General features: G+C 43.6%; 1 protein-coding gene across 4 annotated transcripts; it reads left to right on the top strand.

The window, feature by feature from the left end:
• Positions 1–24: 24 nt before the first annotated feature.
• PKIG (cAMP-dependent protein kinase inhibitor gamma) lies at positions 25–25,063 on the top strand. 4 transcript variants are annotated; one of them, XM_083746371.1, is made up of 5 exons: positions 25–346; positions 6,250–6,320; positions 15,523–15,702; positions 23,587–23,765; positions 24,100–25,063. In XM_083746371.1, exons 3-5 carry the CDS (start codon positions 15,563–15,565, stop codon positions 24,177–24,179), a joined length of 399 nt encoding a protein of 132 aa, XP_083602497.1. In that variant the 5' UTR covers positions 25–346; positions 6,250–6,320; positions 15,523–15,562; the 3' UTR covers positions 24,180–25,063. The 4 variants fall into 4 exon arrangements, with proteins under 4 accessions (XP_083602497.1, XP_083602496.1, XP_083602498.1 ...); XM_083746370.1 differs by lacking the exons at positions 25–346; positions 6,250–6,320 and adding an exon at positions 14,703–14,752; XM_083746372.1 differs by lacking the exons at positions 25–346; positions 6,250–6,320 and adding an exon at positions 14,869–14,989.
• The last annotated feature ends 1,818 nt before the right edge of the window (positions 25,064–26,881 follow it).

Below are 26,881 nucleotides of genomic sequence, written 5' to 3' on the forward strand. Positions count from 1 at the left end.
CCCTCCTGTGTGCAGGGAGATGGGAGCCAAGCAAGTAGCTGCTTGGTTGACATCACGGAGGCCGAGCATTGGATTACAACAAACAGGGACTTACTTGGCAAGGGAAGGGAGTGAGGAAACGCCTCCTGAGCCCTAGAAGTGCGACTGCATTTAGCAGCTATTAACGCAAGGAAACTGGAAGTCTGAAACTGTGACTAAGCTGTCTGCTCTGGCCCTTTGACATTCCCAGCACACTCACGCTTGGGCGAATGTGTGGGTGACCGAGCTGCACTCGAGCCTTGAGTTTTAACAGCTGGGGTTCCTAACTCGCCACACTGAGAGCTGTTGGAGCTTGGAGCCATCTTCTGTAAGTATAACTTCGCATTCTGAACAATGGTAGGCAGCAGCTGCGTTGAAACCGTCGCTTTTATACCACAAAATGTATGGTGTTATATAGTGAAGGAGTGAGTTGAGTGATTGGCTGGGGTCCTCCCTAGAACACATTTGTTTAAAAGATCTTTTCTTCCATGTGAACTTTTCGGTGTGTGGCAGAATTGTCTTCACCACGAAATGTATAACAGCTGTGGGAGAAAGCAATGTTCTAGTGATTTATCAAAGATTAAATGAAGGGAGCAACAGTGAAATGAAAGGTGAGAAATATTTTGCAGTCGAGGGAAAATAAAGTGAAGTTTTTACAAAACTGAAATTCAACTATTATTAAAATTACTAGTTTCATGCATGTATTGTATTTGTGTGTGCGCGCATGAGTTTTTTTTGACTCTGGAAATAATTGTATTTTACATGCTACACAATGACCACCATATTCTGCCAATGAAGGAGTTGGACAATGAGGAATTTTTCAATTTTATGGTTAAGAATATTGACACTATTGGTTGTCAAGCTGCTTCACCTGTTGTGAATGTTAACAACTGTCACCACCAATTAACAAGTGATTGAGAAGAGAAAGAACATTGTGATGTTCACAATGGACTGGAGGCAAAAAGTTGGGCCTAAGAGGCAGGAATGGTTGGTGTGGAGGTTCAAACTGAAAAAGTCAATTCTTCCTGGTAGCTAGCAAGCTAGCAAAGATGTATTATATATCATAATTTCTTATTTATGGCATTCAATTCCTGCCCCTTTGCCAAAAAGACTCTCAGAGTAGTGGCTTACAAAAGTCCGTACTGAGGCAGTCCCTGCCTTCAAAGTTCACAATCTAAAAAGACATGGCACGTAAGGAAATAGGAATGGGAGGGAGGAGGAAAAAGCAAGCTCAAGCATTAATTCAACAAGTTACAGGTCTTATAAGTTCTTATATACAGTTCTTATGTATGAATATAAATTGCTGCTTACTTAGATATTTGTTTTGTCAAGCCCAGTAGTGGCTGACTTGTAGTAGCTCTCCAAAATACTGGAACCCTCCTCATACAGACCACCAGATCATGGGTTCAGTCACTGAACCAGGCTCTTTGCTACAGAGATCTGTTGGCTGTGCAAATTAGACCCAGGTGTGACCAGTCCAGTGTTTCACCTATTTGAGTCTCTTCAACAGTTTTATCTCTTCTCTATATCCATCTTAATGCCTGTAGGAAAAAGTAATGGGTCCTTTGGCCTTGAAGTTTAGGCCGCCTCAATAATTTCTGTGATTAGAGAAGCACCTTAGTACCCTTTATGCTGGGGGATGCAGGTGGCGCTGTGGGTTAAACCACAGAGCCTAGGACTTGCTGATCAGAAGGTCGGCAGTTCGAATCCCCGCGACGGGGTGAGCTCCCGTTGCTCGGTCCCTGCTCCTGCCAACCTAGCAGTTCAAAAGCACGAAGTGCAAGTAGATAAACAGGTACCGCTCTGGTGGGAAGGTAAATGGCATTTCCGTGCACTGCTCGGGTTCGCCAGAAGCAGCTTAGTCATACTGACCACATGACCTGGAAGCTGTACGCCGGCTCACTCGGCTAATAAAGCGAGATGAGCGTCACACGCCCAGAATTGGCCACGACTGGAACTAATGGTGAGGGGTCCCTTTACCTTTACCCTTTATGCTAGATCCCTGTTGATGGTATTGCAAACACATGACAGTCAAAAAGTAAAGGTAGCCTTGTTGGTCTATGACAGGGGTCTGCAACCTTTAAGACAAAAAGAGCCACTTGGACCTGTTTCCGAAGAAAAAAAACTGGGAGCCGCAAAACTCGTCATTATAAAAATAACTTATTTGTCACTTTTTTATTATTCATTTGTTTGACCCCTCAGAATTACTCCTCCTCATAGAAATAAACGTTAAATTAACAAGTTACCTTTTTTTGTGCGTGTGTTCTTCACTCCCCTTCAAAACAGTGACCAGCGTACATGCCCCCTTTCAATGCAGTGACCAGCGTACATGCCCCTTACAATGTAGCGGGTGGGCGGGCGGGAAGGTGACGTCGGGACAGTGCATGACTAACGCACGTACCGCCCCCATGCGACGTCACAGCCAGTACAGCGCCCGCCACAGTGAGGAGTGTCGGGGCGCACAATGCGCCTCCTCTCCTCGCTAGTATCTGCCCCGGAGCCGCAGCAAAGGTGTAAAAGAGCCACATGCGGCTCCGGAGCCGTGGGTTGCAGACCCCTGGTCTATGAGAAAAACCCACATTGGGCCAACCAGAATGTCACAAAAAAAAATATAGTGTGCAAGCTTGAGTTCTTCAGTACTCTTAAATCAGGCCCCAAATTCTCAAAATGTCTACCCTCGGGAACCACTCGTGAGGGCTGAGATTTACTGTGTTGGACTGGGACTCGGGAGACCAGGGTTTGAATCCCCACTAGTCCATGGAGAACACCACACGACACGTACTGGATGACTTCAATCTTGGGTGCGAATTTTCATAAAGAAGTCTATTGGCTGCTGCTACTGGTTAACGGAAGGTTGGAATAAACTTCACCATGAAACCCAGTGTTAGAGTAGGGGCTAACCCACGCTTCTCTTTGCCCCATGATATTTTCTATTTGTCCCATGGTTTCCAGCAGTGCCGGATTTACGTATAAGCTAAACAAGCTATAGCTTAGGGCCCCACTCTCTTGGGGGCCCCCAAAAAAAATTAAAGAAAAAACAACAACCTAGATGTAGATTTCCAAATTATAAGATAAAAAACAAATAAAATAAAACCTACATACAGCAACAGTGTTTTGTGTTGTGTAGGCTCCTATGATGCAAGTAATGGGCCCCGTCTGCTAGCCTGCTCCCTAAAATATCACTGGTTTGCTCATTTCTATATACAGGGTGCCTACATTCTGCATGGACTGGTTGCATGGCAACATGTGCAAATGGCTTTAGATACCCATTAGGTCCATAAATTACCATATAGCATATATTCAACACAAAAAAACAGTGACAATTTGTTTTTGACAAAGGACAGCTGGACATATAAAGGGACCCATTACCTTCAGTAGCTTAGGGCCTCCTCAAACCTAAATCTGGCCCTGGTTTCCAGGCATGGGTCTGAAAGGTTTTTATTTTGTCCTGCCTTTTCCCTGGGGGATCCCACTATTTACTGCTGAATCAATCTGCAGAAAACCCAATTGATGTTTGTTCCTATTCAGTAGTAAACAGTGGGGTTTCCCGGGCAAATGGTGGGACCTCTAGGACCCCCGTGCCCAGAGATCATGTGATGGACAGAAATAGGGAGGAGCTCTAGAAGTGGGGAGATCTAGATTCAAATATCCACTCAGCCTTGGAGCTCACAAGATAATTTTGGGCCAGTCTCCATTTTTCAGCCTAACCCGCCTAACAGGACTGTTGTGAGGATAGGATGAGGAGGAGAATGATATATGCCACCTTGAGCTAGAGGACAGGTGGGATATAAATAGATAAAATCAATCAATATTCTTTCATGAGCCTCTGAAGGATTTTAATACTCTCTTTAGGAATACCCACACTTATACAGTAGTACCTCTGGATCCCCGTTCACATCCAGAAGCGAACGTAACTCGCGCCTGCGCATCTGCGCGTGCGCAGGTCACAATTCGCTGTTTCCGCACATGTGCGTGACGTCGCTTTGACCGGCATGACGTCAGGTTGAGCGGCGAAACCCGGAAGTAATGCGTTCCGTTATTTCCAGGTCGCCACGGAGCGCAACCCGAAAGCGCTCAACCTGGAGCATATTTAACCTGAGATATGACTGTATTGCTTCTGTCCCACTTTATTTTTTTTGGACAAAATAATAATAATAAATAAATAAGAACAAAAATGTGCACTCCACCCCCAAGACCATTCCACTGTAACTATCCAACCTCCCAAAATTTCAACACCTCTTGCGATGGTTTGATCCCTTTCCATTTTAACGGTACAAATTCTACAGACACCTTCCATATCTCCTCCCACTTTTAACTGTTACGGTTTTCCTCAAAGAATGCTGGGAATTGTAGTTCCATGAAGCACCTGAGGATTCTTTGTTAGAGCTTCCAGTTCTCCATCATAGGATTGCAGTTTCCAGTGCTTTCGTAGGGAATATGCCTGGTTATTAAAGTATGTGGTATAGGTATACCTTTTCTCTGAAGTGTCAAGTATTGATGCCCACTAGAGAAAGAAATAGCAAAACAGATTAATGACCTGGCCTACACCTCCTCCAATGTTTATTCCATGAAACAAGAGATGTCATGATGACCTTCAGATCTTGCCATCACCATGACTTATATCTTTATAGGATTTCCTCTTTGGAACAAAAACTAGTCTACGTAGCATTTGTTGGACAGCTGTACTTCTGGAGCATCTGTACTGAGGTCATTTGTTCCATCGTAGAAATTCAGATAACAACAGTTACATCCTCCATCTATACCTATGGAACTGGCACTGTTTTGTAACCAGATATAGTTGTACTTCTGATACCTGCTGACCTAAAACCAGTTTGTCCTTTTTAGGACAGCTTTGTTAGATTTTGAAATGTGAAGGATTATATCCAGCTTTCTTTTGATTCCGGAGATCAAACTTTGATTAAGAACAAAACAAAGTGGCGATGATCACATCCTTGCTCTGGAAGACTGCACTACACTAGTACTTGTCAGAAACCAAAGAAAATATATTGACTGAACATTGGGAACAAGCAGCTGAAAACAAGGAAACCCAGAGAAGTTTTAAAGTGCTGAATACAAGCCAAAATCGTTAAAACCGTGGAGGGGGCGGGGATTTTTCTATGAACTTCACTGTGTTGATTTTCAGCTAACTTACCAAAGACATTTCCGGATCTCGGTCCATCTGCTAGGGAAATTCCAGAATGACAACTCAGCTGGAAACAGGCTTATTTGCATACTTCGCAAGGAACCCAGGGGGCAATAAAATAAAACAAAACAAATCAGTGAATATATAGTCCATTTTTTCCAAGCCAGAATTAAAAATAAGGAGAAGACATTAGTGGGAAAGTTTTCCTACACCATCTTGCCACATGATTAAATAAACAGAATCTCTACATTACAGACTTACCTGATACAGTATAACCGCGATTCTTTGGAATTGGAAGATGGGTACATATTGTCATGAGTGTTCTCAGTATCTCAAAAAGGTAAAGGTAAAGGTACCCCTGCCCGTACGGGCCAGTCTTGACAGACTCTGGGGTTGTGCGCCCATCTCACTCGAGGCCAGGGGCCAGCGCTGTCCGGAGACACTTCCGGGTCACGTGGCCAGCGTGACATCGCTGCTCTGGCGAGCCAGAGCCGCACACGGAAACGCCGTTTACCTTTCCGCTGGTAAGCGGTCCCTATTTATCTACTTGTACCCGGAGGTGCTTTCGAACTGCTAGGTTGGCAGGCGCTGGGACCGAGCAGCGGGAGCGCACCCCGCCGCAGGGATTCGAACCGCCGACCTTTCGATCGGCAAGTCCTAGGTGCTGAGGCTTTAACCCACAGCGCCACCTGCGTCCCGTCTCAGTATCTCACCAAAGTATTATTCCTGGGATTTCTTAGGGGATGCTAAGATGATATAAAATCAGTATAACTTTCTAAAGCAGATATGGCCCTAGTAGCAGCAATTGCACAGTATCTTATCCACCCTGACCCAGCAAGAATGCTAAAATATCCTAACCAGAGCAGATTTTAGGAAGCGGAAGCGGGAGGAGAGGAAGGGGAGATTCTGTAGTGCTGGATACAACCACGACGTATCTTTCAAATTTTCCATTTCCCTTCCAGTTCCCCTTCAAGTCTTCCCTTCCCTTCACACTTGTGGTCACAGAGTCCTCAGAAGGGTCCAGAATAAGTGTTTGCTAATGATTAAGGACTACATTCATCCTCCTTTCCTTTCTACTTCCTCTCCAGAACTACTTGGTGCCTTCTGGTGCATGGAGGTAGATGCCTGTCCTCAGCAGAAGGAAAATGAATTAAGTAAGGTATGTTCCCAACACACACACACACACACACACACACACACACACACACACACGAGTTGGTGGTGTTATAAACAAAATCTCCCCTTTTCACATTATGGGGTATCCAAGAGCCAGTATAGAGTCCTTACGTCGGTTCCCTTTTGGTAGGAGAAAATAACAGAGGCCAACCAGAGAATATTGAGAAGCAAAGCAGCTAGTAAGCCTGATCTTTATTGATCTGTTGCAACAGGGTGCTCCCCTCACATGCAGAAAAGGAGGAGGATCCAGAACGAAGGTTTGCCTGCCCTTATGTAGATATTTTTAATTCCTTGCCCTGGAGCTCAAGACCACCCCTCCATGCATCATACATACATCACAGAAAAGGTGGTCTACAACAGAAATTTGAATGTTGTTGTTTTTCCTGTCTGTCAGGTTATCCAATAATGCCTTATCTGATTGCCTTTCCTGGTAGTCTGCCCATTCGTTTGATATGGTGAATACTTAATTCCTGTAACAAAGAAGGTTTTTTTTCACCTCCTCCCTCCTTGCAGAGAAACATTTGGTCAGCTTGGGAGTCAAAATGGTTTCAGGACTTTCTTCCTGTGCTGATCTATGTACGTGCTTGGTTGGTACATTTATGAACATTTATGATATTTATAAGACCTTAAATGTTATTATTACAGTGGCTGTATGCGTGTGCAAGCACTGCACTATTGCAGATATTCATATTTGGCAGTTTGAAGCAACTGGATGCATAAAAACTGACTCCTTTTTGGAAATGAAGCACTGTCAAGGCCCATAAGAACTGTCTTTAAAACAAAATGAAAGCATCATATGATGGTGGCCTTATAGCAAGCAAGCAAGCTAACAAACAAGTAAGGGGAGCTCATCCAGCCAGTCCACCAGCCCTTGCTATTGCAAATAGACAAACAAGTGGGAGGGCAGGCGGGCCAGCAGGCAGCCAGGTGTTGCGCTGGCCTTACTTGTGCTTGCTGTGTGACAGCCAGACATAACAGCTGTTGAGCATTTTTTGTGTGCAAAAAAGGAAAAAATATGAAGCCCGGACACTGTTTCCAGCCAGCCAAATCCCTTTGGCCATTCTCCGTTGGGTCACAAAGGCTGGGGGCATCCTCTGTGCCCCAGAGAGGGGGCAGTGTGGGGAGAGGCACCTCTCTTTAGGGCAGGGGAGCAGCTCAGAGATCAGGGGCAACGACAGCTGCTGCCTGGCGGACTCCCAAGGAGAGGGGAGAGGAGACTGAGGGCACACTTCACAAGGGAGGGTGTTCGAAAAAGGGTGAGAGGCTGCCAGCTCTGTGGGCAAGGGGTGACGTAACTGGGCTCCTGAGACCCACAGGGGTGCCGCAGAAAGAATGTAGCTGGTCAAGGGAGCCGAGGACTCAAAAAGGTTGAAAACCTCTGGTTTAAGGACTCCACTTGGTGTTAAGTTGGTTTGAGAAACTGCATTGAACAGTACAGTGGTACCTCGGGTTACAGATGCTTCAGACTCTGCTAACCCAGAAATAGTACCTCTGGTTAAGAACTTTGCTTCAGGATGAGAACAGAAATTGTGCAGCGGTGGCACGGCGGCGGCAGCAGGAGGCCCCATTAGCTAAAGTAGTGCTTCAGGTTAAGAACAGTTTCAGGTTAAGAACAGACCTCCAGAACGAATTAAGTTCTTAACCCGAGGTACCACTGTAGTATTTTGTGGGTTAAACCACAGAGCCTAGGACTTGCCGATCAGAAGGTCAGCGGTTCGAATCCCCGCGACGGGGTGAGCTCCCGTTGCTCAGTCCCTGCTCCTGCCAAACTAGCAATTTGAAAGCACGTCAAAGTGCAAGTAAATAAATAGGTACCACTCCAGTGGGAAGGTAAACGGTGTTTCCGTGCGCTGCTCTGGTTTGCCAGAAGTGGTCAATAAAGCGAGATGAGCGCCGCAACCCCAGAGTCGGCCATGACTGGACCTAATGGTCAGGGGTCCCTTTACCTTTTTACAAGAGACATATGCATTTTGGATAACGTCGTGTGAACATGGGAGTAAAAACCCAGCACTAGCGATGTGGTGAGTGCTACAAAGCATGCATATCTTATTCGTTCTATATGCTGCATCGGACAGTTCTTGCCAAGTCAAATCATCTGTCCCACTCATTTGCAGCACTGCACTAGGACTGAAGCAAGGGATCTAAATATAGTCCTGAATTCTCTGCCTAATGAATAGTCCACTGTATGTAGTACGGCAAGACTGCTGGAATTTACCCTAACCCACCCTTGCTTTGTTGAGGAACACTACAGTCTTTTTTGGACATGTGGTATTTACTGTACATCCCTGAGAAAATCAGGAATTTTCCAGCGCCTTCAAAGGAGCTCAGACAAAATGAAAGCATTGTTTTAAAACAAAAACAAAAAACCAAGAAGATGGAGGAAGACAAACAACAGCATCTTGGGAGAGGAGAATGCTCCCTGCTGCAATTCAGCATAACTTCATTCCATAGTGACACCCTCTTGGGTCCTACTTTATTTCTGTTTACAGAGAGCTGCAGAGAGAACAAAGTTTTCTGCTTTCTACAGATGATTCCGATTTCTTTTGTGGGGGGAAACCAGAAGCTTTTCTTTTAGGAATAATTGGTGAAGTACCTACCGAAAAGGGGAAAAAAAAAGTTTATGTATGCTACCACAGCTGCTTGAATGATTTATGCCCAAAGATGGAAGCAAGAAACAGTTCTGACAAAGGAAGATTGGCAATTACAGTAATGGAAGAATAAGAAATCAAGAAGAGAGACTTTTAAAAATAGAATGGAGGAAATGGACTGACTATTTGAAGACACATTGGAAACAAATTAAAAGCATTAGCGGGATTGATAAAAACATGTGCAGTAAGAGACAATTCAGGGGAACATAAAGGGAAAATTATAAATATATTTGAATTGGATATACAGTAAAAAAAAAAGATATGAAATAAATATCCACAGAAGGGAGGGGAGGGAAGTTGAGCGGGAAGGTAAATTAGATTTGTAAAGATTTTGTTTTTCTTGTTAAAATGTTTATAAAAGCTGAATTTAAAAAAATATATATATTTCCCTACCAATGGTTTAAAATTCATCTCCTACGCAAAATAAATGTGCTGTTGGAAAGTTGCAAATCTGCAGAATTCAGGAAGAGCACACAGGGAGAAGGATGCTATCCCAAGCTTCTCCACAATCCCTAGAATATTTATGAACTTTAAAAAGTTTTCTTTTGTAGAAAACCGAATAAGGCCACAAACCAACAGCAACACAAGAATATTCATGTGGAATTAAAATGAAAAAGAAAAAAAAACCATTTTAATGTTTTTTTAAATTAAAAAGATGGCCGGGCTGCCTGATGCATTAGGTATGTGGAAGGGGCAACCCCGATGACTCCGCCAGCATTCAATTCTCCAGGATGCTTGTCCACCTTTGGTCCCCACCTTGCACCAGGGTCTCACCTAAAGCTCCTAGAAGCTGTCAGCATGCAACAGCAGCCACACCCTGGGTCAACTGGCTGGCTAAACCAGCTGAGGATAGCTAATAGATCTCAAACTCTTGGTGAGTTAGGGATTTCCCCTGTGGCGGATTGAGTGGACAAGACCAATAGTGGGTCCAATGGTCAAAAAGGAAGTTTCTGCTTATGCATGTGCTGTAGGAGGAAGTGAGAGGTAGCCCATCTAGGAGAAGGAAAACTCTGATCCTCAACCTCTATGACCATTCGGGATAACTTCGGGAGAAGAAAAGGCTAAGGAGTAACACCTACACAGATTCGGAGTGGAGTCCCTAAGATGGTTGGATGGTGCCTTGAGCATCTCCTTCCATCAACTCCTGAAGCCAAACTGTTGCCAGGCACATTGCTCTGTTGTGGGTGAACATATCAGACGACACAGTGATTCTTCAAACAGCTCTTGTTTATTCACAGGCCAGAACAGAACTGAACTGAAGGGTTCAGCCAGCCTGCTTATATAGAACTCCACTACAACGCAACTGTAACAACTTGCTGTAACTATCCAATCACTGAATGTCACTTTCAATCCCTTATTTGCATATGTGGACCTGAGTGAAAACTATCTACAGTATCCCCCCTGCTGGCCCAGGGTGAGAACTTCAGTACATAACACTCTGCTTTCCTTTGGACCACATCACTGAGAGTGAGCTCCCTACACATTGCCCAGGCTTGCGCCCTGGGGAGGTCGCTTGGGTGCTGCTAACATCGTGGTTTGACTTCACCCCTGGAGACGCACTCCATTGTCTCTCGAGACAGACGGATGGCAACGGGAACAAGGGATATGAATGTATTAGCATATTAAGGTTAAACTCACCCATAATTTGTACTGCATTTATCAGATTGTAGTGACTGAAACTTTATTTTTCCTACCCCGCTGTAATAAAATGCCCCTTTTGACAATTTCTCTGCTTGTGGATATGAATTTTTTGGGCTTAAGCACATTTTCAGGACCACACACATTTTGACTCACGTGAAAAGATTCATCTCTCTCATGTTCACATTTTTGGGTTCATGTGCGAATCGTGCTTATTATGCATTTTCCTAGAGACACATTTAACGCTGATAACTTGTTGGTATTTACCTGCGCAAGCCAAGTTGCAAAGCCAGGACCGTACTGCAGGGCGCACATTTGATGCCTGCATTCACCTTCCATGTCAGAGCTCTGCCCATATTTCTAATATGCGGATAATGATAATATGGGGATAATGCTGGTTGATGTGAAAAGCACAGGCTGCAGGCTGCACCACGAGAGGGAGGGGAAATATGTGTCATTTCTCCTGTGGTCCTTACTACCGCCACCCAGTGGATATCTTTAGCTCCTGCCGGACTAATTTCTTTCCTGGGTCAACCAGCTCCCTAAACTGGATAGTATGGTAAGGCAATTAGGGGCCTAATTGTTCCTTTTTGGGGGTGGGGGAGAGACACTATTCGTAGTACTGCATGCTTCCAATATGTTCAACACCACCACCCCCAAAAAATATCTGCAAACAAACCAAATTTAGCTTTTACTAAAGGTTTCTATAAGGCAACAATTTAAACAGCTGTGAAGTTGTTAGTAAAATAAAAATAAAAACGAACATTTAACCACTAGAACAAATGCAAACTACACAGGGAAACACATCCTGATACCCAGTTTAGACTAAGTGTTAAAGCAACTCCCAGGCTTTTCAGTGTTAACTTTGATCCTGGAAAATCTGCTGCAGTCCTCTGGCTTTTTCCTTCTGGTTTCTGTACTTTTTTCTTCAATAGCACTCTAACAAGACAATCTAACGATGTCTACTCAGGTGCAAGTCCTATTGAATTCAATGGGGCTTCCTCACAGGTAAACAGAGCTAGCTCTCTTCTTTGTCCGTTCTACTTATACACCTCGTTTCCAGCGCTTGCCAAACCTGTCAGCTAATCAGAAGCACAGTTTTATTTGCATTTATCGTCCTCATAATTTATTTGGTTTCTTCCCACTCCCCCAGTCCCCTTTAAGGCTTTAGGTTTCCTTTTCCCCTTTAGTGCCAAACATCTCGGCTGAACCTTTGCCCCTTCTGATCGAAGCAACTCGAAAAACATAAACCAACCGTTTTTATGATAAAGAACAGAATATAAAATGGTGAAACAATCCTCTTGTAGTGCATTTGAAGTGTTTTTGGCATCTTGAAAGCACTATATAAACGTTAATATTTAACCTCATAGCATAGCATTTCATTCTCTAATCAGTTTATGCATCAGGTCCATATATGTGAAAGTGTCTATTCCACCTCTCTGTTCATAGACTCCAATATAGAGTCGACGGCGAAACAAGGCTTAGACTCTGTGAAAGGATTCTGTGGAACTGCAACAACCTTTCGTGTGGATTGTTGGACTCTATGAACAGAGAGGTGGAATAGACACTTTCACATATATGGACCTTATGCAGAAACTGATTAGAGAATGAACTGATCCACTGGGTCTTCTACTTTCTTCGTTGAACTTTATGAGCTTCTTCTGTTGAAATCTACAATTCAATACAATACAATGAATAGTATACATTATTTTTTCAAACATACAGCCAGTTACGTCTTGTGTGTTTATTGGGTATGCAAGGCTTTGGCAAAGGCGGACCTCACCTTCCTATTCTGCCTCAGGTGGTGAAACAGGATGGGCTGCCCCTAACACCCACTAACAATGAGTAGCCCATGGGTGCTGAGGTAGGCAGAAGCAGTGGCGTAGCGTGGGTTCCCAGCACCCGGGGCAAGGCAAGTAATTTGCGCCCCCTAACCCATGGATTTGCGCCCCCTAACCCTAAGCCCCAGATGTTGCGCCCGGTGCGGCCAGCCCCCCCTGCACCCCCACGCTACGCCACTGGGCAGAAGGTAGTTCCGGAGCGATCTACCAGTAGATCTCGGAATCATTTGCAGTACTGGGTTTTTGTGTGGCAGGGCTGTGAGTTCAGTTTTGGAACTGTATGCAAATTCCTGGGTTGAGCATGTGCTCAGAGGCTAGTTTGTGCTTGTCTCAAGTTGGCAGATCTTAGGTTCTAGTAAAAAAAAAAACCCAACACACACACACACACACACACACACACACACGATCCCTCCCAATTCTGAGGTCTGCCTGCCTCTGGCATACGATATAAAGCATTCAGTCTATATGCGCCATAAGCTTAGTCATATTATTCAGTGGTTCATGTTAATGTGAATAATATTCATCGGTTTGCATTACAGATATTCAGGTACTTACATATATGTAAACCAGGTGCTACCCACTTGATTGACATGCAGTAATTCCTTCCATACCTGGATAATCATCTACTAATAAAATCTCCAGGGAACACGATAACCATATAGCTTTAATTGCTATTGCTAGTGAAATGTTAACAGGAAAATTTGTAGTGATTCTACTTGAAATTTGGTATCTTGGGGAAAGGCCCACAACCCTAATATTTCCCCCTCTCTTTCGAATAATACTGTCACAGTAGCCACAATGAAAAACAGCCCAGAGGTCTTCTTGATATCCAATACTTGCATCAAATAAGATCTTAGAAGTAAGTAATCTGTACACTTTAAATCATTCAAGAGCTCCAGGGGAAGGTCTGAACACTTGCTGGAAAGGGCAGGAGGGCAGCTATTTTTAAATGCTGTTCACAACTTTTCAAATAGTTGTGCAAATTTATAAACTAACTGTATCTTCACCGGAGATTCAGTATGCCTGTGACTGTTGAGGGCAGTTCACAAACGTTTGTTGTTTCACCTGAAAAAGCCGAGATAAGGATATAATATATGCACAGTCAAATCATGAATGGATTACACAATTCATATATTTTGTAGACCCACTTGTGAGGGTTATAGCCTGAAAGGCAGCCTAAAAAATACAATAACAATAAATATTTAAAAAATCTGGATGCCACCTGTCCCATTTTTTCTTGGCATCTTGTGAAGTGAACAGCATCTATTGGAAATCCACATCTCCAAAAAACCTAGGCATGGAAAAAATTAAATAAATGGCCTCCCCAGGACACTCAAGGCCAAATTGGGCATTACATGCAGATAAGTAGTATACTTCATCAGTTCAGCATCCCCCCTTTGTTACTATTGTATTTTGCATATCTCTTTTCTCCCCCTTTTTTTCTTTTTCTATTTTTTTACAAAGTAATAATCACAAATAAATAAGAATAAAAATGTGCACCCCACCCCCAGGACCATTCCATTGTTAACTATCCAGCCTCCCAAAATTTCAACACCTCTTGCAATGGTTTGGCCCCTTTCCGTTTTAACAGTACAAATTCTACAAACACTGTCCATATCGCCTCGAAATTATTTCTCCTGCGTATTCCCCATCTTACCTTAATGGCACATGTTAATTTATCATTAATAGCAATATCCCACACCTCTTTACACCATCCTTCCATTTTAAAGTCTTCTTGCCCCTTCCAATTCCTAGCTACCATCATTCGTGCAGCTGCCAATAAATCTGTGAGCAAGTCCTTCACAGCCTGCAAACCTTCCACAACTTCAGCATCCTTTTTCAACCTGAAATGGCAGGTAGGACTGGAGATATTGGAAAAGAAGGGGGTGCTTAAGCCTTTCTCTTGTGAGCCTTCCAACCCTTCAATGCTTTAAATCAGTGGCTCCCAATTGGTGGTCAACCACCAACGGGGTCTGTGGCAGATACCCATCAACTGTCTGGGACATCTCATTTTGGGGGGCTGTGCTCTCACGCAGGTCACATGACTCATGTGGGAGGGAGCATGGCCCGGAAGATGTGCATCCTGGTTTTGCACCGGGTGTGTGTTGGAGGGTATGGTGGCACTATTCACAAGACTACCAGAGGGATAACATTTTCAAAAGCAGGGGGTCCATGGCTTGGCTTTTGAAAAACAAGGGGTACACAGTACTTAGCTAACTGGGAACCACTGCTTTAAATGGTTGGTGTGCACGCATGCCAGTCCACATGTGCCTCCCTTGGGGAAACAGGTCAAAAAAGAGAGAGTTGAGAAGAACTTTTAATAGCTTGTACCACCCAAGCGATTGGATATTGGTGGGGCAATATAATCCCATTCTTCTCACTCCATCCCGCCATGTCCTCTGCTCTGACAAGGCTGAGTGGGGCGAAGGATTCCATTCAGAACTTGTAGAGCAGAAAGAATTGCACATGTCTGTTTCACAGTTGAGGCTGTTAGATCTTTAACTGCCAGGTCATTTAAAAAGCGAGTATGTGGGAGGAGTAATGGGGGAAGGAAGTTGCTGGAATTAGATAACGGGTGAGGGGTACGCATGGGAACAAAGGGGAGCAGCTTCACACATTCATTCCCCATTAGGCCAGTTATAGGCCGAGTTTAAAGCCTAGTTTAAGCTGCCACCCTTCTCTGGAACTAAAAATGGCCACTGGCACATGGCTGTCGTGGCACAAGATGTAGGGCCTCTGGCTCACATCCACTGAGCCAGTCAGAACCTGAAGTGAAGGGAGAAAGCAAGCAAGGAGTAGATAGTACAGGTGGTTGGAGTCAGTGTGGAGCTGAAGAGAGCAGGAGCGCTTATCAAGAAAACAGAAGCTCCCTAAGTATATCTCCATACACTCCAGTTGCCCCTATCAACGGGATTTCAGTGGGCATAAACACACTGGGCTGTGCTAGACAGGAGCTCCTGATTCTAAAAAGGAGAATAGGTGGTTAGCCTGAATTACAGGGTTGCTGCAAACCTACTGTTACGCTGTTAATGCTTTTCCCAATTCCCCTTCGCTGTAGTAAGTCCAGGACTGCTGAGCCTGCCAGTTTAACATTCGGAATGGCCGAGAAAAAAAAGGTAACCTTACTCAAACAATGCCAGAAATGCCTCATCGACATGAATGGAGACATGTTAGATGCACAGGGTATATGTCTTCACTGCAAAGCTGAGGAGCAGCAAAAGAATCAGAAAGGCAAGAGGTAAGGCAGGGTAGAACAGCAAGGTTTGGATTAATTTACGGAACTCACCAACTACAGTTATACCTCGGATTATAGACACTTCGGGTTGCACGATTTTGGGTTGCGCACCATGCCGAACCCGGAAGTACCGGAACAGGTTACTTCCAAGATTTGGCGCATGCGCAGAAGCACTAAATCACACTTTGTGCATGCACAGAAGTGCCAAATCGCAACCCGTGCGTGCGCAGATGTGGCGCTGAGGGTTGCGAATGTGCTTCCTGCACGGAGCACGTTCGCAACCCAAGCATCCACTGTAGATGGCTTTTTTTTTAAAAAAAAGTACCATTGGAGAATGGATCTATCAATAGCTATTAGCTATGTTAACTAGACAGAGCTTCCATGCTCAGGGCCATGGGGAGGGGAAAATGGGGCGGAAAAAATCAGGCTCTGCTTATATACTTCCTGTAACAACTTGGTTGGCCAATATGGGGAAGAGAATGCTGGACTGGATGGATCTTTGGTCTGATTTGGTTCTTGTTAAGTCTGGCTAGGGTTGGGGTTAAGAGAGGAAGCTAGAGCATTCATTCAAAGACCCTGTGACTTGGCTGGCTAGCAAGAGTATCAGAAGAGCACTTCTGCATCAGAGCAAAGGCCCATTTCATCCAGCACCCTCTTCTCCCAATGGCCAGCCAGATGTCGATGGGAAGTCCACAAGCAGGGCATGAGCAGCAACTGGAGTGTTACTCAACGCCTGAGAGTAATACTCAGCCATCATGGCTTGTAGCCATCGGTACCCTCAACTCCCAAGGCCTTCTTAAGGCCATCCAAGTTGCTTGCTACATCTTGTGGTTACAAATTCCATACTTTGTGTGCTATGTGAGGAAGTACTTCATTCCGTCTGTCCAGAATCTTTGAATATTCAGATTCACTGAATGACTTTGGGTATTATGGGAGAAGGAGAAAAACTCCCATCTATCTCCACACCACATATAATTCTACAGACCTCTATCATGGCCTCTCTTACTTGTCTTTTGTCTTGCAAATGCTTCCCTTTCCTGAACCCTTTCCAGCTCTGCAGTATCCTTTTTGAGGTGTGGCAACCTATTCCAAACGATCCTGAACACAGAATTTGCCTTCTTCACAGCTGCTATATACTAGGCCACCGTTACCACCAAGCTATCTACTATTATTCCAAGATAGCCTTACTCATCATCCCCACTTCAAACCTCACTAGCACATCTATGAAGTTTCAGGATGCACATCACTTTTTTTTTTATAAAATATTTATTAAAAATTTTTTAAAAATAAAGCATAAGCAATAAACAACATTACTTGTGTCGTAACAAAGTTTCATAACTTCTTTGGACTCCCTCACGTCTCCCCCTCCCACTTACATCGTTAAAGAGAATTTTTTTCAAACAAATTATCATCATCTTTACATTCTTGTATCCGCTCGTTTAAATATAATCTAACACTTCTCCAATAAGTTTATATTATCCTTAATCTCACTTAACATCAAATTTAAATCTAAATTAGTGGTGGTCAATTATTTATGATCTAGCATCCTTCTTAACATTCAACCAAATTACAGTATTTTTGTAGATAAATCTTAAATTTCTTCCAGTCTTCTTCCACCCTCTCTTCTCCCAGGTCTCGGATTCTGCCAGTCATCTCGGCCAATTGCATGTAGTCCATCAGCTGCATCTGCCACTCTTCCAGTGTGGGTAAATCTTGAGTTTTCCAGTTCTTAGCGATGAGTATCCTTGCTGCCGCTGTTGCATACATAAAGAATGTTCGGTCCTTCTTTAACACCTTCTGGCCGACAATACCCAAAAGGAAGGCCTCTGGTTTCTTAGTAAAGGTATACTTAAATACCTTTTTCAGCTCGTTATATATCATTTCCCAGAAGACCTTCACTTTAGGGCAAGTCCACCAGAGGTGAAAGAATGTCCCTTCATTTTCTTTACATTTCCAACATTTATTATCAGACACATGATATATTTTGGCAAGTTTAACTGGGGTCATGTACCATCTATATATCATTTTCATTACATTTTCCTTCAGAGCATTACATGCAGTGAAGTTCAGCCCAATGGTCCACAACCTTTCCCAGTCCTCAAACATAATGTTATGCCCAATATCCTGTGCCCATTTTATCATGGCCGATTTAACCATTTCGTCTTGTGTGTTCCATTTCAACAGCAAGTTATACATTCTTGAAAGTACCTTAGTCTTAGGTTCTAACAGTTCTGTTTCCAACTTCGATTTCTCCACCTGGAACCCTAACTTTTTGTCATTTTTAAAGACTTCTTTAATCTGAGCGTAATGTAACCAGTCTCGCACTTTATCCTTCATTTTCTCCAAACTCTGCAATTTCCAATTGTCTCCATCTTTTTCTAGTATTTCCCAGTACTTTGGCCATTTGGCCTCCATATTGGGTCTTTTTCGGGCCTTAGCCTCCAGAGGCGAGAGCCACCTTGGAGTTTTATTTTCCAATAAGTCTTTGTATTTTGTCCAGACATTGAATACTGCTTTTCTGACAATGTGGTTCTTAAAGGCCTTGTTGATCTTAACCTTATCATACCATAAATATGCGTGCCAACCAAAAGAGTTATTAAAACCTTCAAAATCCAAGACATCAGTGTCCTCGAGAAGTAGCCAGTCTTTTAGCCAGCAGAAAGCTGTGGCTTCATAGTACAACTTTAAGTCTGGCAGGGCAAAGCCCCCTCTTTCTTTCGCATCAGTTAATATCTTAAACTTAATTCTGGGCTTTTTGCCCTGCCAGACAAATTTAGAAATATCTCTCTGCCACTTCCGGAAACACTCCGTCTTCTCAACAATCTGTAAAGTTTGGAACAGAAACAACATTCTTGGCAATACATTCTTGGCAATGCAATACATCACTTGGCAATACATTCTTGGCAATACAATACATCACTTTTTACCTGGCTTATCTCTTTGCACGTTGAATCACAGTTGCCATTTTAATGATCATCAGCCCAGCTGAATGAGAAACTGAAACCGACATATTTGCTCACCCTTCCTCCTGAAGCTGTGATCCTTCATATTCTAAGCTGTCGTCTCTTAGCTTCTTTACCCAAATCCCAAGATTCTGCTGGCAAAATTCTGCTGGCAAAATTCACTTTTAAACAAAAAAATCAAGCTTGGTTGGAATTTTATTTCTAACTTTCATTTTAAAAAATGCAGCAGTAGCAATGTTTTATATCATTTTCTGTTTATGATCAAATATGCATCACATCTCTATATAAGGTAAACGGTAAAGGACCTCTGGACGGTCAAAGTCCAGTCAAAGGAGACTATGGTGTGCGGTGCTCATCTCACTTTTCAGGCTGAGGGAGCTGGCTTTTGTCCGCAAACAGCTTTCTGGGTCATGTAGCTAGTAGGACTAAACCACTTCTGGTGCAACGGGACTCTGTGACGAGTCCCAGAGCGCACGGAAACGCTGTTTACCTCCCCGCTGCAGTGGTACCTATTTACCTACTTGCACTGGTGTGCTTTCAAACTGCTAGGTTGGCAGATGCTAGGACAGAGCAACAGGAGCTCACTCCGTCACATGGATTCAAATTTCAGACCTTCCTATCAGCAAGCCCAAGAGGCTCAGTGGTTTAGACTACAGTGCCACATGTGTACCTACATCTCTAGATGCAGATACCAACCCCAGTGCTCAAAATTTAAATATTCAATGCCACCTCAGTTTCAATTGACCGGGGCTGTGACTTTGCACTCAGTGAAATATGCACGCAGGAACTGATCACACCTTTATATCCTGCAGATAAAGTTCTGGGCTCGTGTTACCAAGATACTGCCAAGTAGGTGAAATGAGGTTGCAAAACTGATCAGATCAGATCTAGTACACCTCTGTGGCCAATCCTCTTCTTATATGCACCTGCTTCTATTGACAAATTTTGAAATTTCAGAAGTGAAGCCAATGAAAGAACTCCTTGTGCTAGCTTCACACCTCTTATTCTCTAGGACCAACTTAGCATTATGGGTGCTTCCAGATGACCTGTTTATTGTGCATTGATCCTAATTTGCTCACAGGGAGGCTAGACGAAGTTGCATCGAAGCAAGTGATATCCTACCCTTTCCATTGCATTTGCCCCTAACTTTCCATATCACAAAAAGTTAGATCTCTTGAGGAAGTAGGTTTGTTGCCCAAGAGCTCCAAATCAATTTAATTTGCCAGCATGTGAATCCTCCCTGAAAAAACCCCTCACACCTTGATCTCCATTCTATCACCACCTCTGGCCTCAGGGAAAAACAAAGCAAAACTCAGTTATAGCTATCGCTCCAGAGCTTTTGGAGATCATCAACTGAAACATCAGATGAATTAGAGTGGGATACATTGCCACTTTCCCTCCTCACATTACAAAAAATAACTTTTCTTTCTAGTTGGTGTCCTACATTTCTTCCATCAGATTCTGATGGCCTCACTCTCAAGCTTAGCTACAGCAAGATGAATGCATCATGTATCTTTGGATCATGCCTTTGGACTTCAGTCTTGCTGCTTGAAAACAAAAACAAATAAGCACCATTTCATGTGAGAACCTGTTTGATTAATGCCGCTTCCCATACAGCTTAGCCAATCGCCATGCTGCTTATTGAGAGCATCCACAACCTGCTGCAGAACCTGTGAACCGTGTCAAGATCCCATGTTTTACTGTAATGGGAGTTAAACATAACCCAAAGACTCCATCTGCTGGCCATACAATGTACTCAGTCCAGCACACCAGACTTGTCTCTTCTCTTAACAGGAGCCCCAGTATTTCCTAACTAGAACTCTAATATTTCAACCCCAAAGATATTCCATGAGCAATGAGTCCTGTCAAAATCTATCTAGCAAAATAGGATGCAGCCCACAAAAGTGTATCTTACAAGAAATTTATCATTCTATAAGGTGCTATTGGACTCTGTTCCTCTGGAACTACTTAAATAGTAATCTCCTGAGAGGACTTTTACATTTTCCAGCAAATATATTTATAAGTTATTTACCATGCCTTTTTTCTTATTAAAATCAAGGTTATTTAACACATATCAAATGCTAAACAAAAACCAATGATAGGAAATGGTGCATGAATTCTGGGAGGGGGACTAGCTTCATTAGCTACTTCTTTGTGAAAGCCACGGTGGGTAGAGGATAATCTAGTTAAAAATGGAAGGAGTCAGAGAAGCTTATCACAGTTTATTGTGGGCCCAGTGCTGCAAGTCTTTCACATTGTACACACAATGTTGTCCTCATCAAAATGCCACGCACACCCATACCCCCACCCCCCAAAACCCATGTATTTTCCATGGATATGATGAATCCAGATTAAACAGGAAAATAATACAGGGCCTGACTTTGATGAGGACAATGCCATGTGGAAAACACGGTGCAAAACATGCTTGCATGAGCAGCACCAAGACCACAGTGAGCTGCTGTGTATGGAGGCACCCAGAGTGTCATATGAAGAGTGTGTGTGGTTGGTGTGCAAAACAAAAAAAAAAGGTTGATAAGTGGTTTGTTGAGACCTCCAGCATTTTTCAAGTGCTCTGATAAAAGAATAGTTTGAGAACTGAGGCAATAGGGTGTGTAGATGCAAAGAAAGGACATCTTTAAATGACTGTAAGAAGAGAAAAAGTGCAGCTTGTCATATAGTTACCGGGAACCAGGCAGAGGGCCTTCTCTGTAGTGGCACCCGCCCTGTGGAACGCCCTCCCACCAGATGTCAAAGAGAACAACAACTACCAGACTTTTAGAAGACATCTGAAGGCAGCCCTGTTTAGAGAAGCTTTTAATGTTTGATATATTGCGGTATTTTAAAATTTTGTTGGAAGCGGCCCAGAGTGGCTGGGGAAGCCCAGCCAGATGGGCAGAGTCTAAATAATATATTATTATTATTGTTATTATTATTATTATTATTATTAGGATGGGGGAAAGCTGCTTCATGGTGCATTTCTAAGTTATTGGAACCAACCCGACATTCTCAATATAAGTTGCCAGAAATACAACCAGCAAATGACTAGTATCTATAGTAGCTGCTGTGAAAGCTTACAATAAAAGGAAACACATGTTCTCTTTAGTCCTCTCCTCACAACTTCCCTCATTTTTGCAATTCATCGTAGGCTTTATGGTGGGATTGTTGCAGCTTTGACAATTATTTGTTTTTAATTTGAGTCCCGAGGGTGTCTTTTAATGCTAGGTGCATGTGCGCTGCCCTTTCCCAAAAGCCCTTTTCCCATCTCAGTGGTCCCTGATTGCTGTTCTTGAATACAGCTGTTAGGTCAACTCTGTGTCACCTTCTCATACCAATGTAGCAACCTGATCAGTTGGTTTGCCACAGTTTATAGCATGCTTGTTTCAGGAAATAGCTCCAAAAGGACAACACCACAACTCAGAATGTAGGCGTGTATTCTCAGATCCTGAAAAAAGAATTCCAGATCTGGACAAGAGGAAAGACAGTGTGAATTCTATGGACTTCAGGAGTTCAGTTCAGGTCTTTCCATTTTGGACTTCAGACAGATAATATTTCTTGAGGTGGCAGAATGCCCCAGTTGGAGAAAGGGCATCTTTGTAATGCTGAAGGTGAATACATTTCTCAAGGGTAATCAGTTTTTAGCTCTGTGTTCCTTTAGCTCCTCATCAATCATGGACTTTACAGCTGAGCTTGAGGGGAAGGAGGGCAGGGGAGAAAGGATGTTATGTCTGGCAGTATTTTTGTACCAAACCTGCTAAGCTTAGTAGGGTGGTGGGGCCCCTCCCGATAACCTGTGTATTGAACATTCCTCCCAACGGTGGCCAGCTTTTTTAGTTTCTGTGTTGCATGTTCTCATAGGTTTGAGGTTCGGTGCCGATGCCACCCCAGCCCTGTGCCCTAATCTTTGGGGCTGCTGGAAGCAGGGCACCAAAGAACATTGAAAGAGCCAGGCACTTTCACGATTCTCCTTCTCTCTGCTTTTAAAAATTCAGCCATGGGAGACTGAAATCAGGAATCGCAGCCTGGCTGGAGTGCAGAGATGGGCTGTTTAAATTGTTACCTTCCTTTCCCAAAAGCAGGTGATGCACAGGACTAGGAGAGAAATTTAGTTCAGTTCACCTTTAAAGGTGAATCTACCTAATTTATGCCTTCTGGAACAATACATTGCCATATTTTGAAAGCCGCGCTTCTCTGAATTTTGCAGTACAATTCTCCAGTCAAGAATATGCACGTGTTGGTGAAAACAGCATACAAAAATGCACTGCATTAGGGAACATTGCTTTGCAAATATGTATATATTAGGCAAAGTTGCATATTTCTTAAGAAATGTGCATATTAGGAGAGATTTGTACTAAATTGAAGAAGTTTCATGAGGACTTTTAAAAATTGCCACCTGTTGTGGATATGTGGAGAACTCAGCTTAAGAATAGAAAAATGAGAAATCAACATTGAGTCACCCATTCCTACTTCCCATTTTTGTGAAAATGGAAGTGAAAGTAATCTCTTCCCCTGCCAGCCCTCCACCCCTGCTTTTAGTCTTCTGGGGGTACTTTTCATACAAAAAAAAAAAAAAAAGGTAGGAGGAAGAATTGTAGCAATGCAGTGCCCAACCCCTGGCCCCAATATACAGAACTGGGTTTACTCTACTAGCATCCTAAGAGGCTTTCTGTTTTCCAAATTGTATCTGGCACTTCCTACTGAGCTAGATGGACACATGGTCTGCCAATAGGAATTTCCTCTTAAGGCAGTGGGTCTGCCTTGCAACTCCTGAGCTATATGGAGAAAGTGAAAAGGCATAATTTCAAAATGGCTCCTTGATTACATTGGCTAGTGACAGTGGTTTCATATGATGCTTATGAATTGTTCAGTGAAAACGGACCTCGTGCCCCTTGACGTTTTCTCAACCGTACACATCTCCGTTACACAGGGATCCTGCCTCATACAATGTGAATGAGACGATGGAGACCGAGCCTGCCTATTCTGACTTCATCAGCTGTGACCGGAGTGGCCGGAGAAACGCAATACCCGACCTTCAAGGAGACGCAGCTGCTCTTAAACTGGAGAAACTGGCAAGCACCATGGAGGATATCGCTATTGCAGGGGATGGTGAGTCCCTCTTTGCCCAAGTCCAACTTGAGCTGCTTCTCAGGCAGCTGATCTAATCAGGAAGCTCAGATGAACATGTTCTCTGCAAAACACACAGGGCTTATCTAAATCACTGCACAATGTATACCAGTTGCATCATGTAATGCAGATGGGACATAGGTATATGCTACTAACATCCAATTTCTCACACTTCTTAACACGTTGCTGAAGAGCTAGTATTCTGCTAGTACCACTGAACCATTGGCAATAGCCACACTAGCTTTATCTGCTAAATAAATCAATTTCCATCGGATCCAATTCACACAACTCTCTGTTTGATCCTTTATTTTTACAGAAAACCAAGATTCGGCCGATGCTACCGAGAAGGAATCTGGACTGACTCCTAAGAGCGAAGACGGCAGCCCGACCTTGTGAGAGCTCTGATTTAGGCTGCGGAAGGGTGGACGACAACAACTGCGGCTCTTCCATCTGTTAAGAAACCAAATTGCAATAAGGAGCCCCCACTTAAAGGTTTCTGCCATGGCCACCTGGCTTTTACAGTCACTTTCTGTGGCAGCTGGTACCTTCAGAGAACTGTCTCTCTCTCACTCTGCAACACTACACACCAAGAGATGTTTAGTGACTTGAGCCACTCAGAGAGCCTTTTGGCAACTATCTTCCTGTATAGGAAAAACACAATTTCAGTAATAATATATAGACTTCAGATTTTATCGTACAAGGTACATTTTGCTCACACGATAAACTATTATTTATTCCTATCTCCCTGTAGATTGTTAGGAGACTTGTGGTATCTATCTCCCTTGTGCACATGTTGCATCTCAGAAGTGCTGATATTTTTTGGGCTGTGAAGATTGGTGAAGAGAAGTATGGGACATAATCCGCCAGCCACTTCTCCAACATGGACGCCATTGAAACCAATGAAGTTTGGTTCTTTTGTGGCATAAGGGCAGGTGCAGCCTTGCACAACACTAATTCAGTTCAGTTCAGGAAGTGTTCTCCATGAAAGAGGCACCAGACATACCACTTCTGCTTACGTCGCTGTTTCTTTCTGGTATGCAGAAAATAGGATTTCAGAGGCACAAACCAGTGGACTCAAAAATTGGTTTAATTGTGCGTGCTAAAAAGAGAAGGCAGCACTACTTCAAGCTAACTCATAAGCAAGTTCTAGAGTTCCAATGCCTCTGGTAAATTGTTGCATCCTCTGTTAAGAGTTGTATCTTGTGGTGAAACTTGTATGCAGATCCATAAACCTGTTGTCCCCCCCGCCCCCGCAATTAAAACTAAATGAGTTCTTCGTTCATGTGTTTTGCTCTTTTCTAGCACTTTATGCCCCAGACTTGCAGGGTTTTCATTTGGTCTTATAACCAGTGCTTTTTAAAAAAATAAATACTTAACATTTCCTCTCATTTTCCTACTCATATTGAAATACTGCCCCTCAGTGAGGCCAAACTTAGAATCACAAAATGTTTAGGGGTATGCGTACCTCCAGGAAAAAGCACTGCTTATAACCCAATCTTAACTATGAGTGTGCCAGAAAACGTTTGCGTTAATTGGAGCACCCCAATTCCTGTGCCAATATAAGTTACTGCTGCAGTGCTGCAGGGACAGATATTTACGATTGGAGTTGTTGTTTAGTTGTTTAGTCGTGTCCAACTCTCCGTGACCCCATGGACCAGAGCACGCCAGGCACTCCTGTCTTCCACTGCGTCCCGCAGTTTGGTCAAACTCATGCTGGTAGATTTGAGAACACTGTCCAACCATCTCATCCTCTGTCCTCCCCTTCTCCTTGTGCCCTCCATCTTTCCCAACATCAGGGTCTTTTCCAGGGAGTCTTCTCTTCTCATGAGGTGGCCAAAGTATTGGAGCCTCAGCTTCACGATCTGTCCTTCCAGTGAGCACTCAGGGCTGATTTCCTTAAGAATGGATAGGTTGGATCTTCTTGCAGTCCATGGGACTCTCAAGAGTCTCCTCCAGCACCATAATTCAAAAGCATCAATTCTTCGGATCGGAGTACAGACAGCCATGTCTGTCCATGGAATATGGCAGGATTCTCAAACTGGCCTCTGGGGGGCATTAAAACACTGGTCTATGTGTGCACACCTCAAGCAGGGTGGGGTGGAAATGGCAGCTGGCTGCCCCCTCACAGCAACAGGATTTTAGCTGTGTGAGTGTGGCAATCTAAGAACAAAACTTTGTTGGATCAAAACCAAGGCTATAGTCCAGCATTGTTTTGCCCAGCAGACAATGAGTATGACATGATAGCCATAGCCCTCTCCTCCTGCTGGTATTCAGAGACATACTGCCTTGATTATATTCTAGTGCTAGCCACTGAATATCTTGTTCTCCATCCATTTGTCTAATCTCATTTTAAAGCCATCTTAAATTGTTGGCCATCTCCACCACAGTCTGTAGAAGTGAATTGTTGTTGTTTAGTCGTTTAGTCGTGTCCGACTCTTCGTGACCCCATGGACCAGAGCACGCCAGGCACACCTGTCTTCCACTGCCTCCCGCAGTTTGGTCAGACTCATGCTGGTAGCTTCGAGAACACTGTCCAGCCATCTCGTCCTCTGTCGTCCCCTTCTCCTTGTGCCCTCAATCTTTCCCAGCAGGGTCTTTTCCAGGGAGTCTTCTCTTCTCATGAGGTGGCCAAAATATTGGAGTCTCAACTTCAGGATCTGTCCTTCCAGTGAGCACTCAGGGCTGATTTCCTTAAGAATGGATAGGTTTGATCTTCTTGCAGTCCGTGGGACTCTGAAGAGTCTCCTCCAGCACCATAATTCAAAAGCATCAATTCTTTGGCAATCAGCCTTCTTTATGGTCCAGCTCTCACTTCCATACATCACTACTGGGAAAACCATAGCTTTAACTATACAGACCTTTGTTGGCAAGGTGATGTCTCTGCTTTTTAAGATGCTGTCTAGGTATGTAGAAGTGAATACCACAGATTAACTCTGTGCTGTATGAAGTTCTTTCTTTTGTGTGTCCTGAATCTATCCCCATTCAGCTTCACCGGATAACCCTGGATTCTGGTTATTATCAGGGAGAGCACAAAAATTATTTCTATATTTTCTCCACACCATGCATTAATTTTATACAACTGTGTCATGTCTGTCCAT

This window comes from Podarcis gaigeae (assembly GCF_964106915.1).
Source record: "Podarcis gaigeae genome assembly, chromosome: 6".
NCBI lineage: Eukaryota > Metazoa > Chordata > Lepidosauria > Squamata > Lacertidae > Podarcis > Podarcis gaigeae.

What these genes read in the sequence shown, in the direction of transcription:
- PKIG (XM_083746370.1), top strand. Translation starts at nt 14,718, where the DNA reads ATGCCAGTCCACATGTGCCTCCCTTGGGGAAACAG. An exon ending in TGCCTCCCTTGGGGAAACAG is followed by an intron (nt 14,753 to 15,522) that starts GTCAAAAAAGAG and finishes CCTTCGCTGTAG; the next exon opens with TAAGTCCAGGACTGCTGAGC. An exon ending in TATCGCTATTGCAGGGGATG is followed by an intron (nt 23,766 to 24,099) that starts GTGAGTCCCTCT and finishes TTATTTTTACAG; the next exon opens with AAAACCAAGATTCGGCCGAT.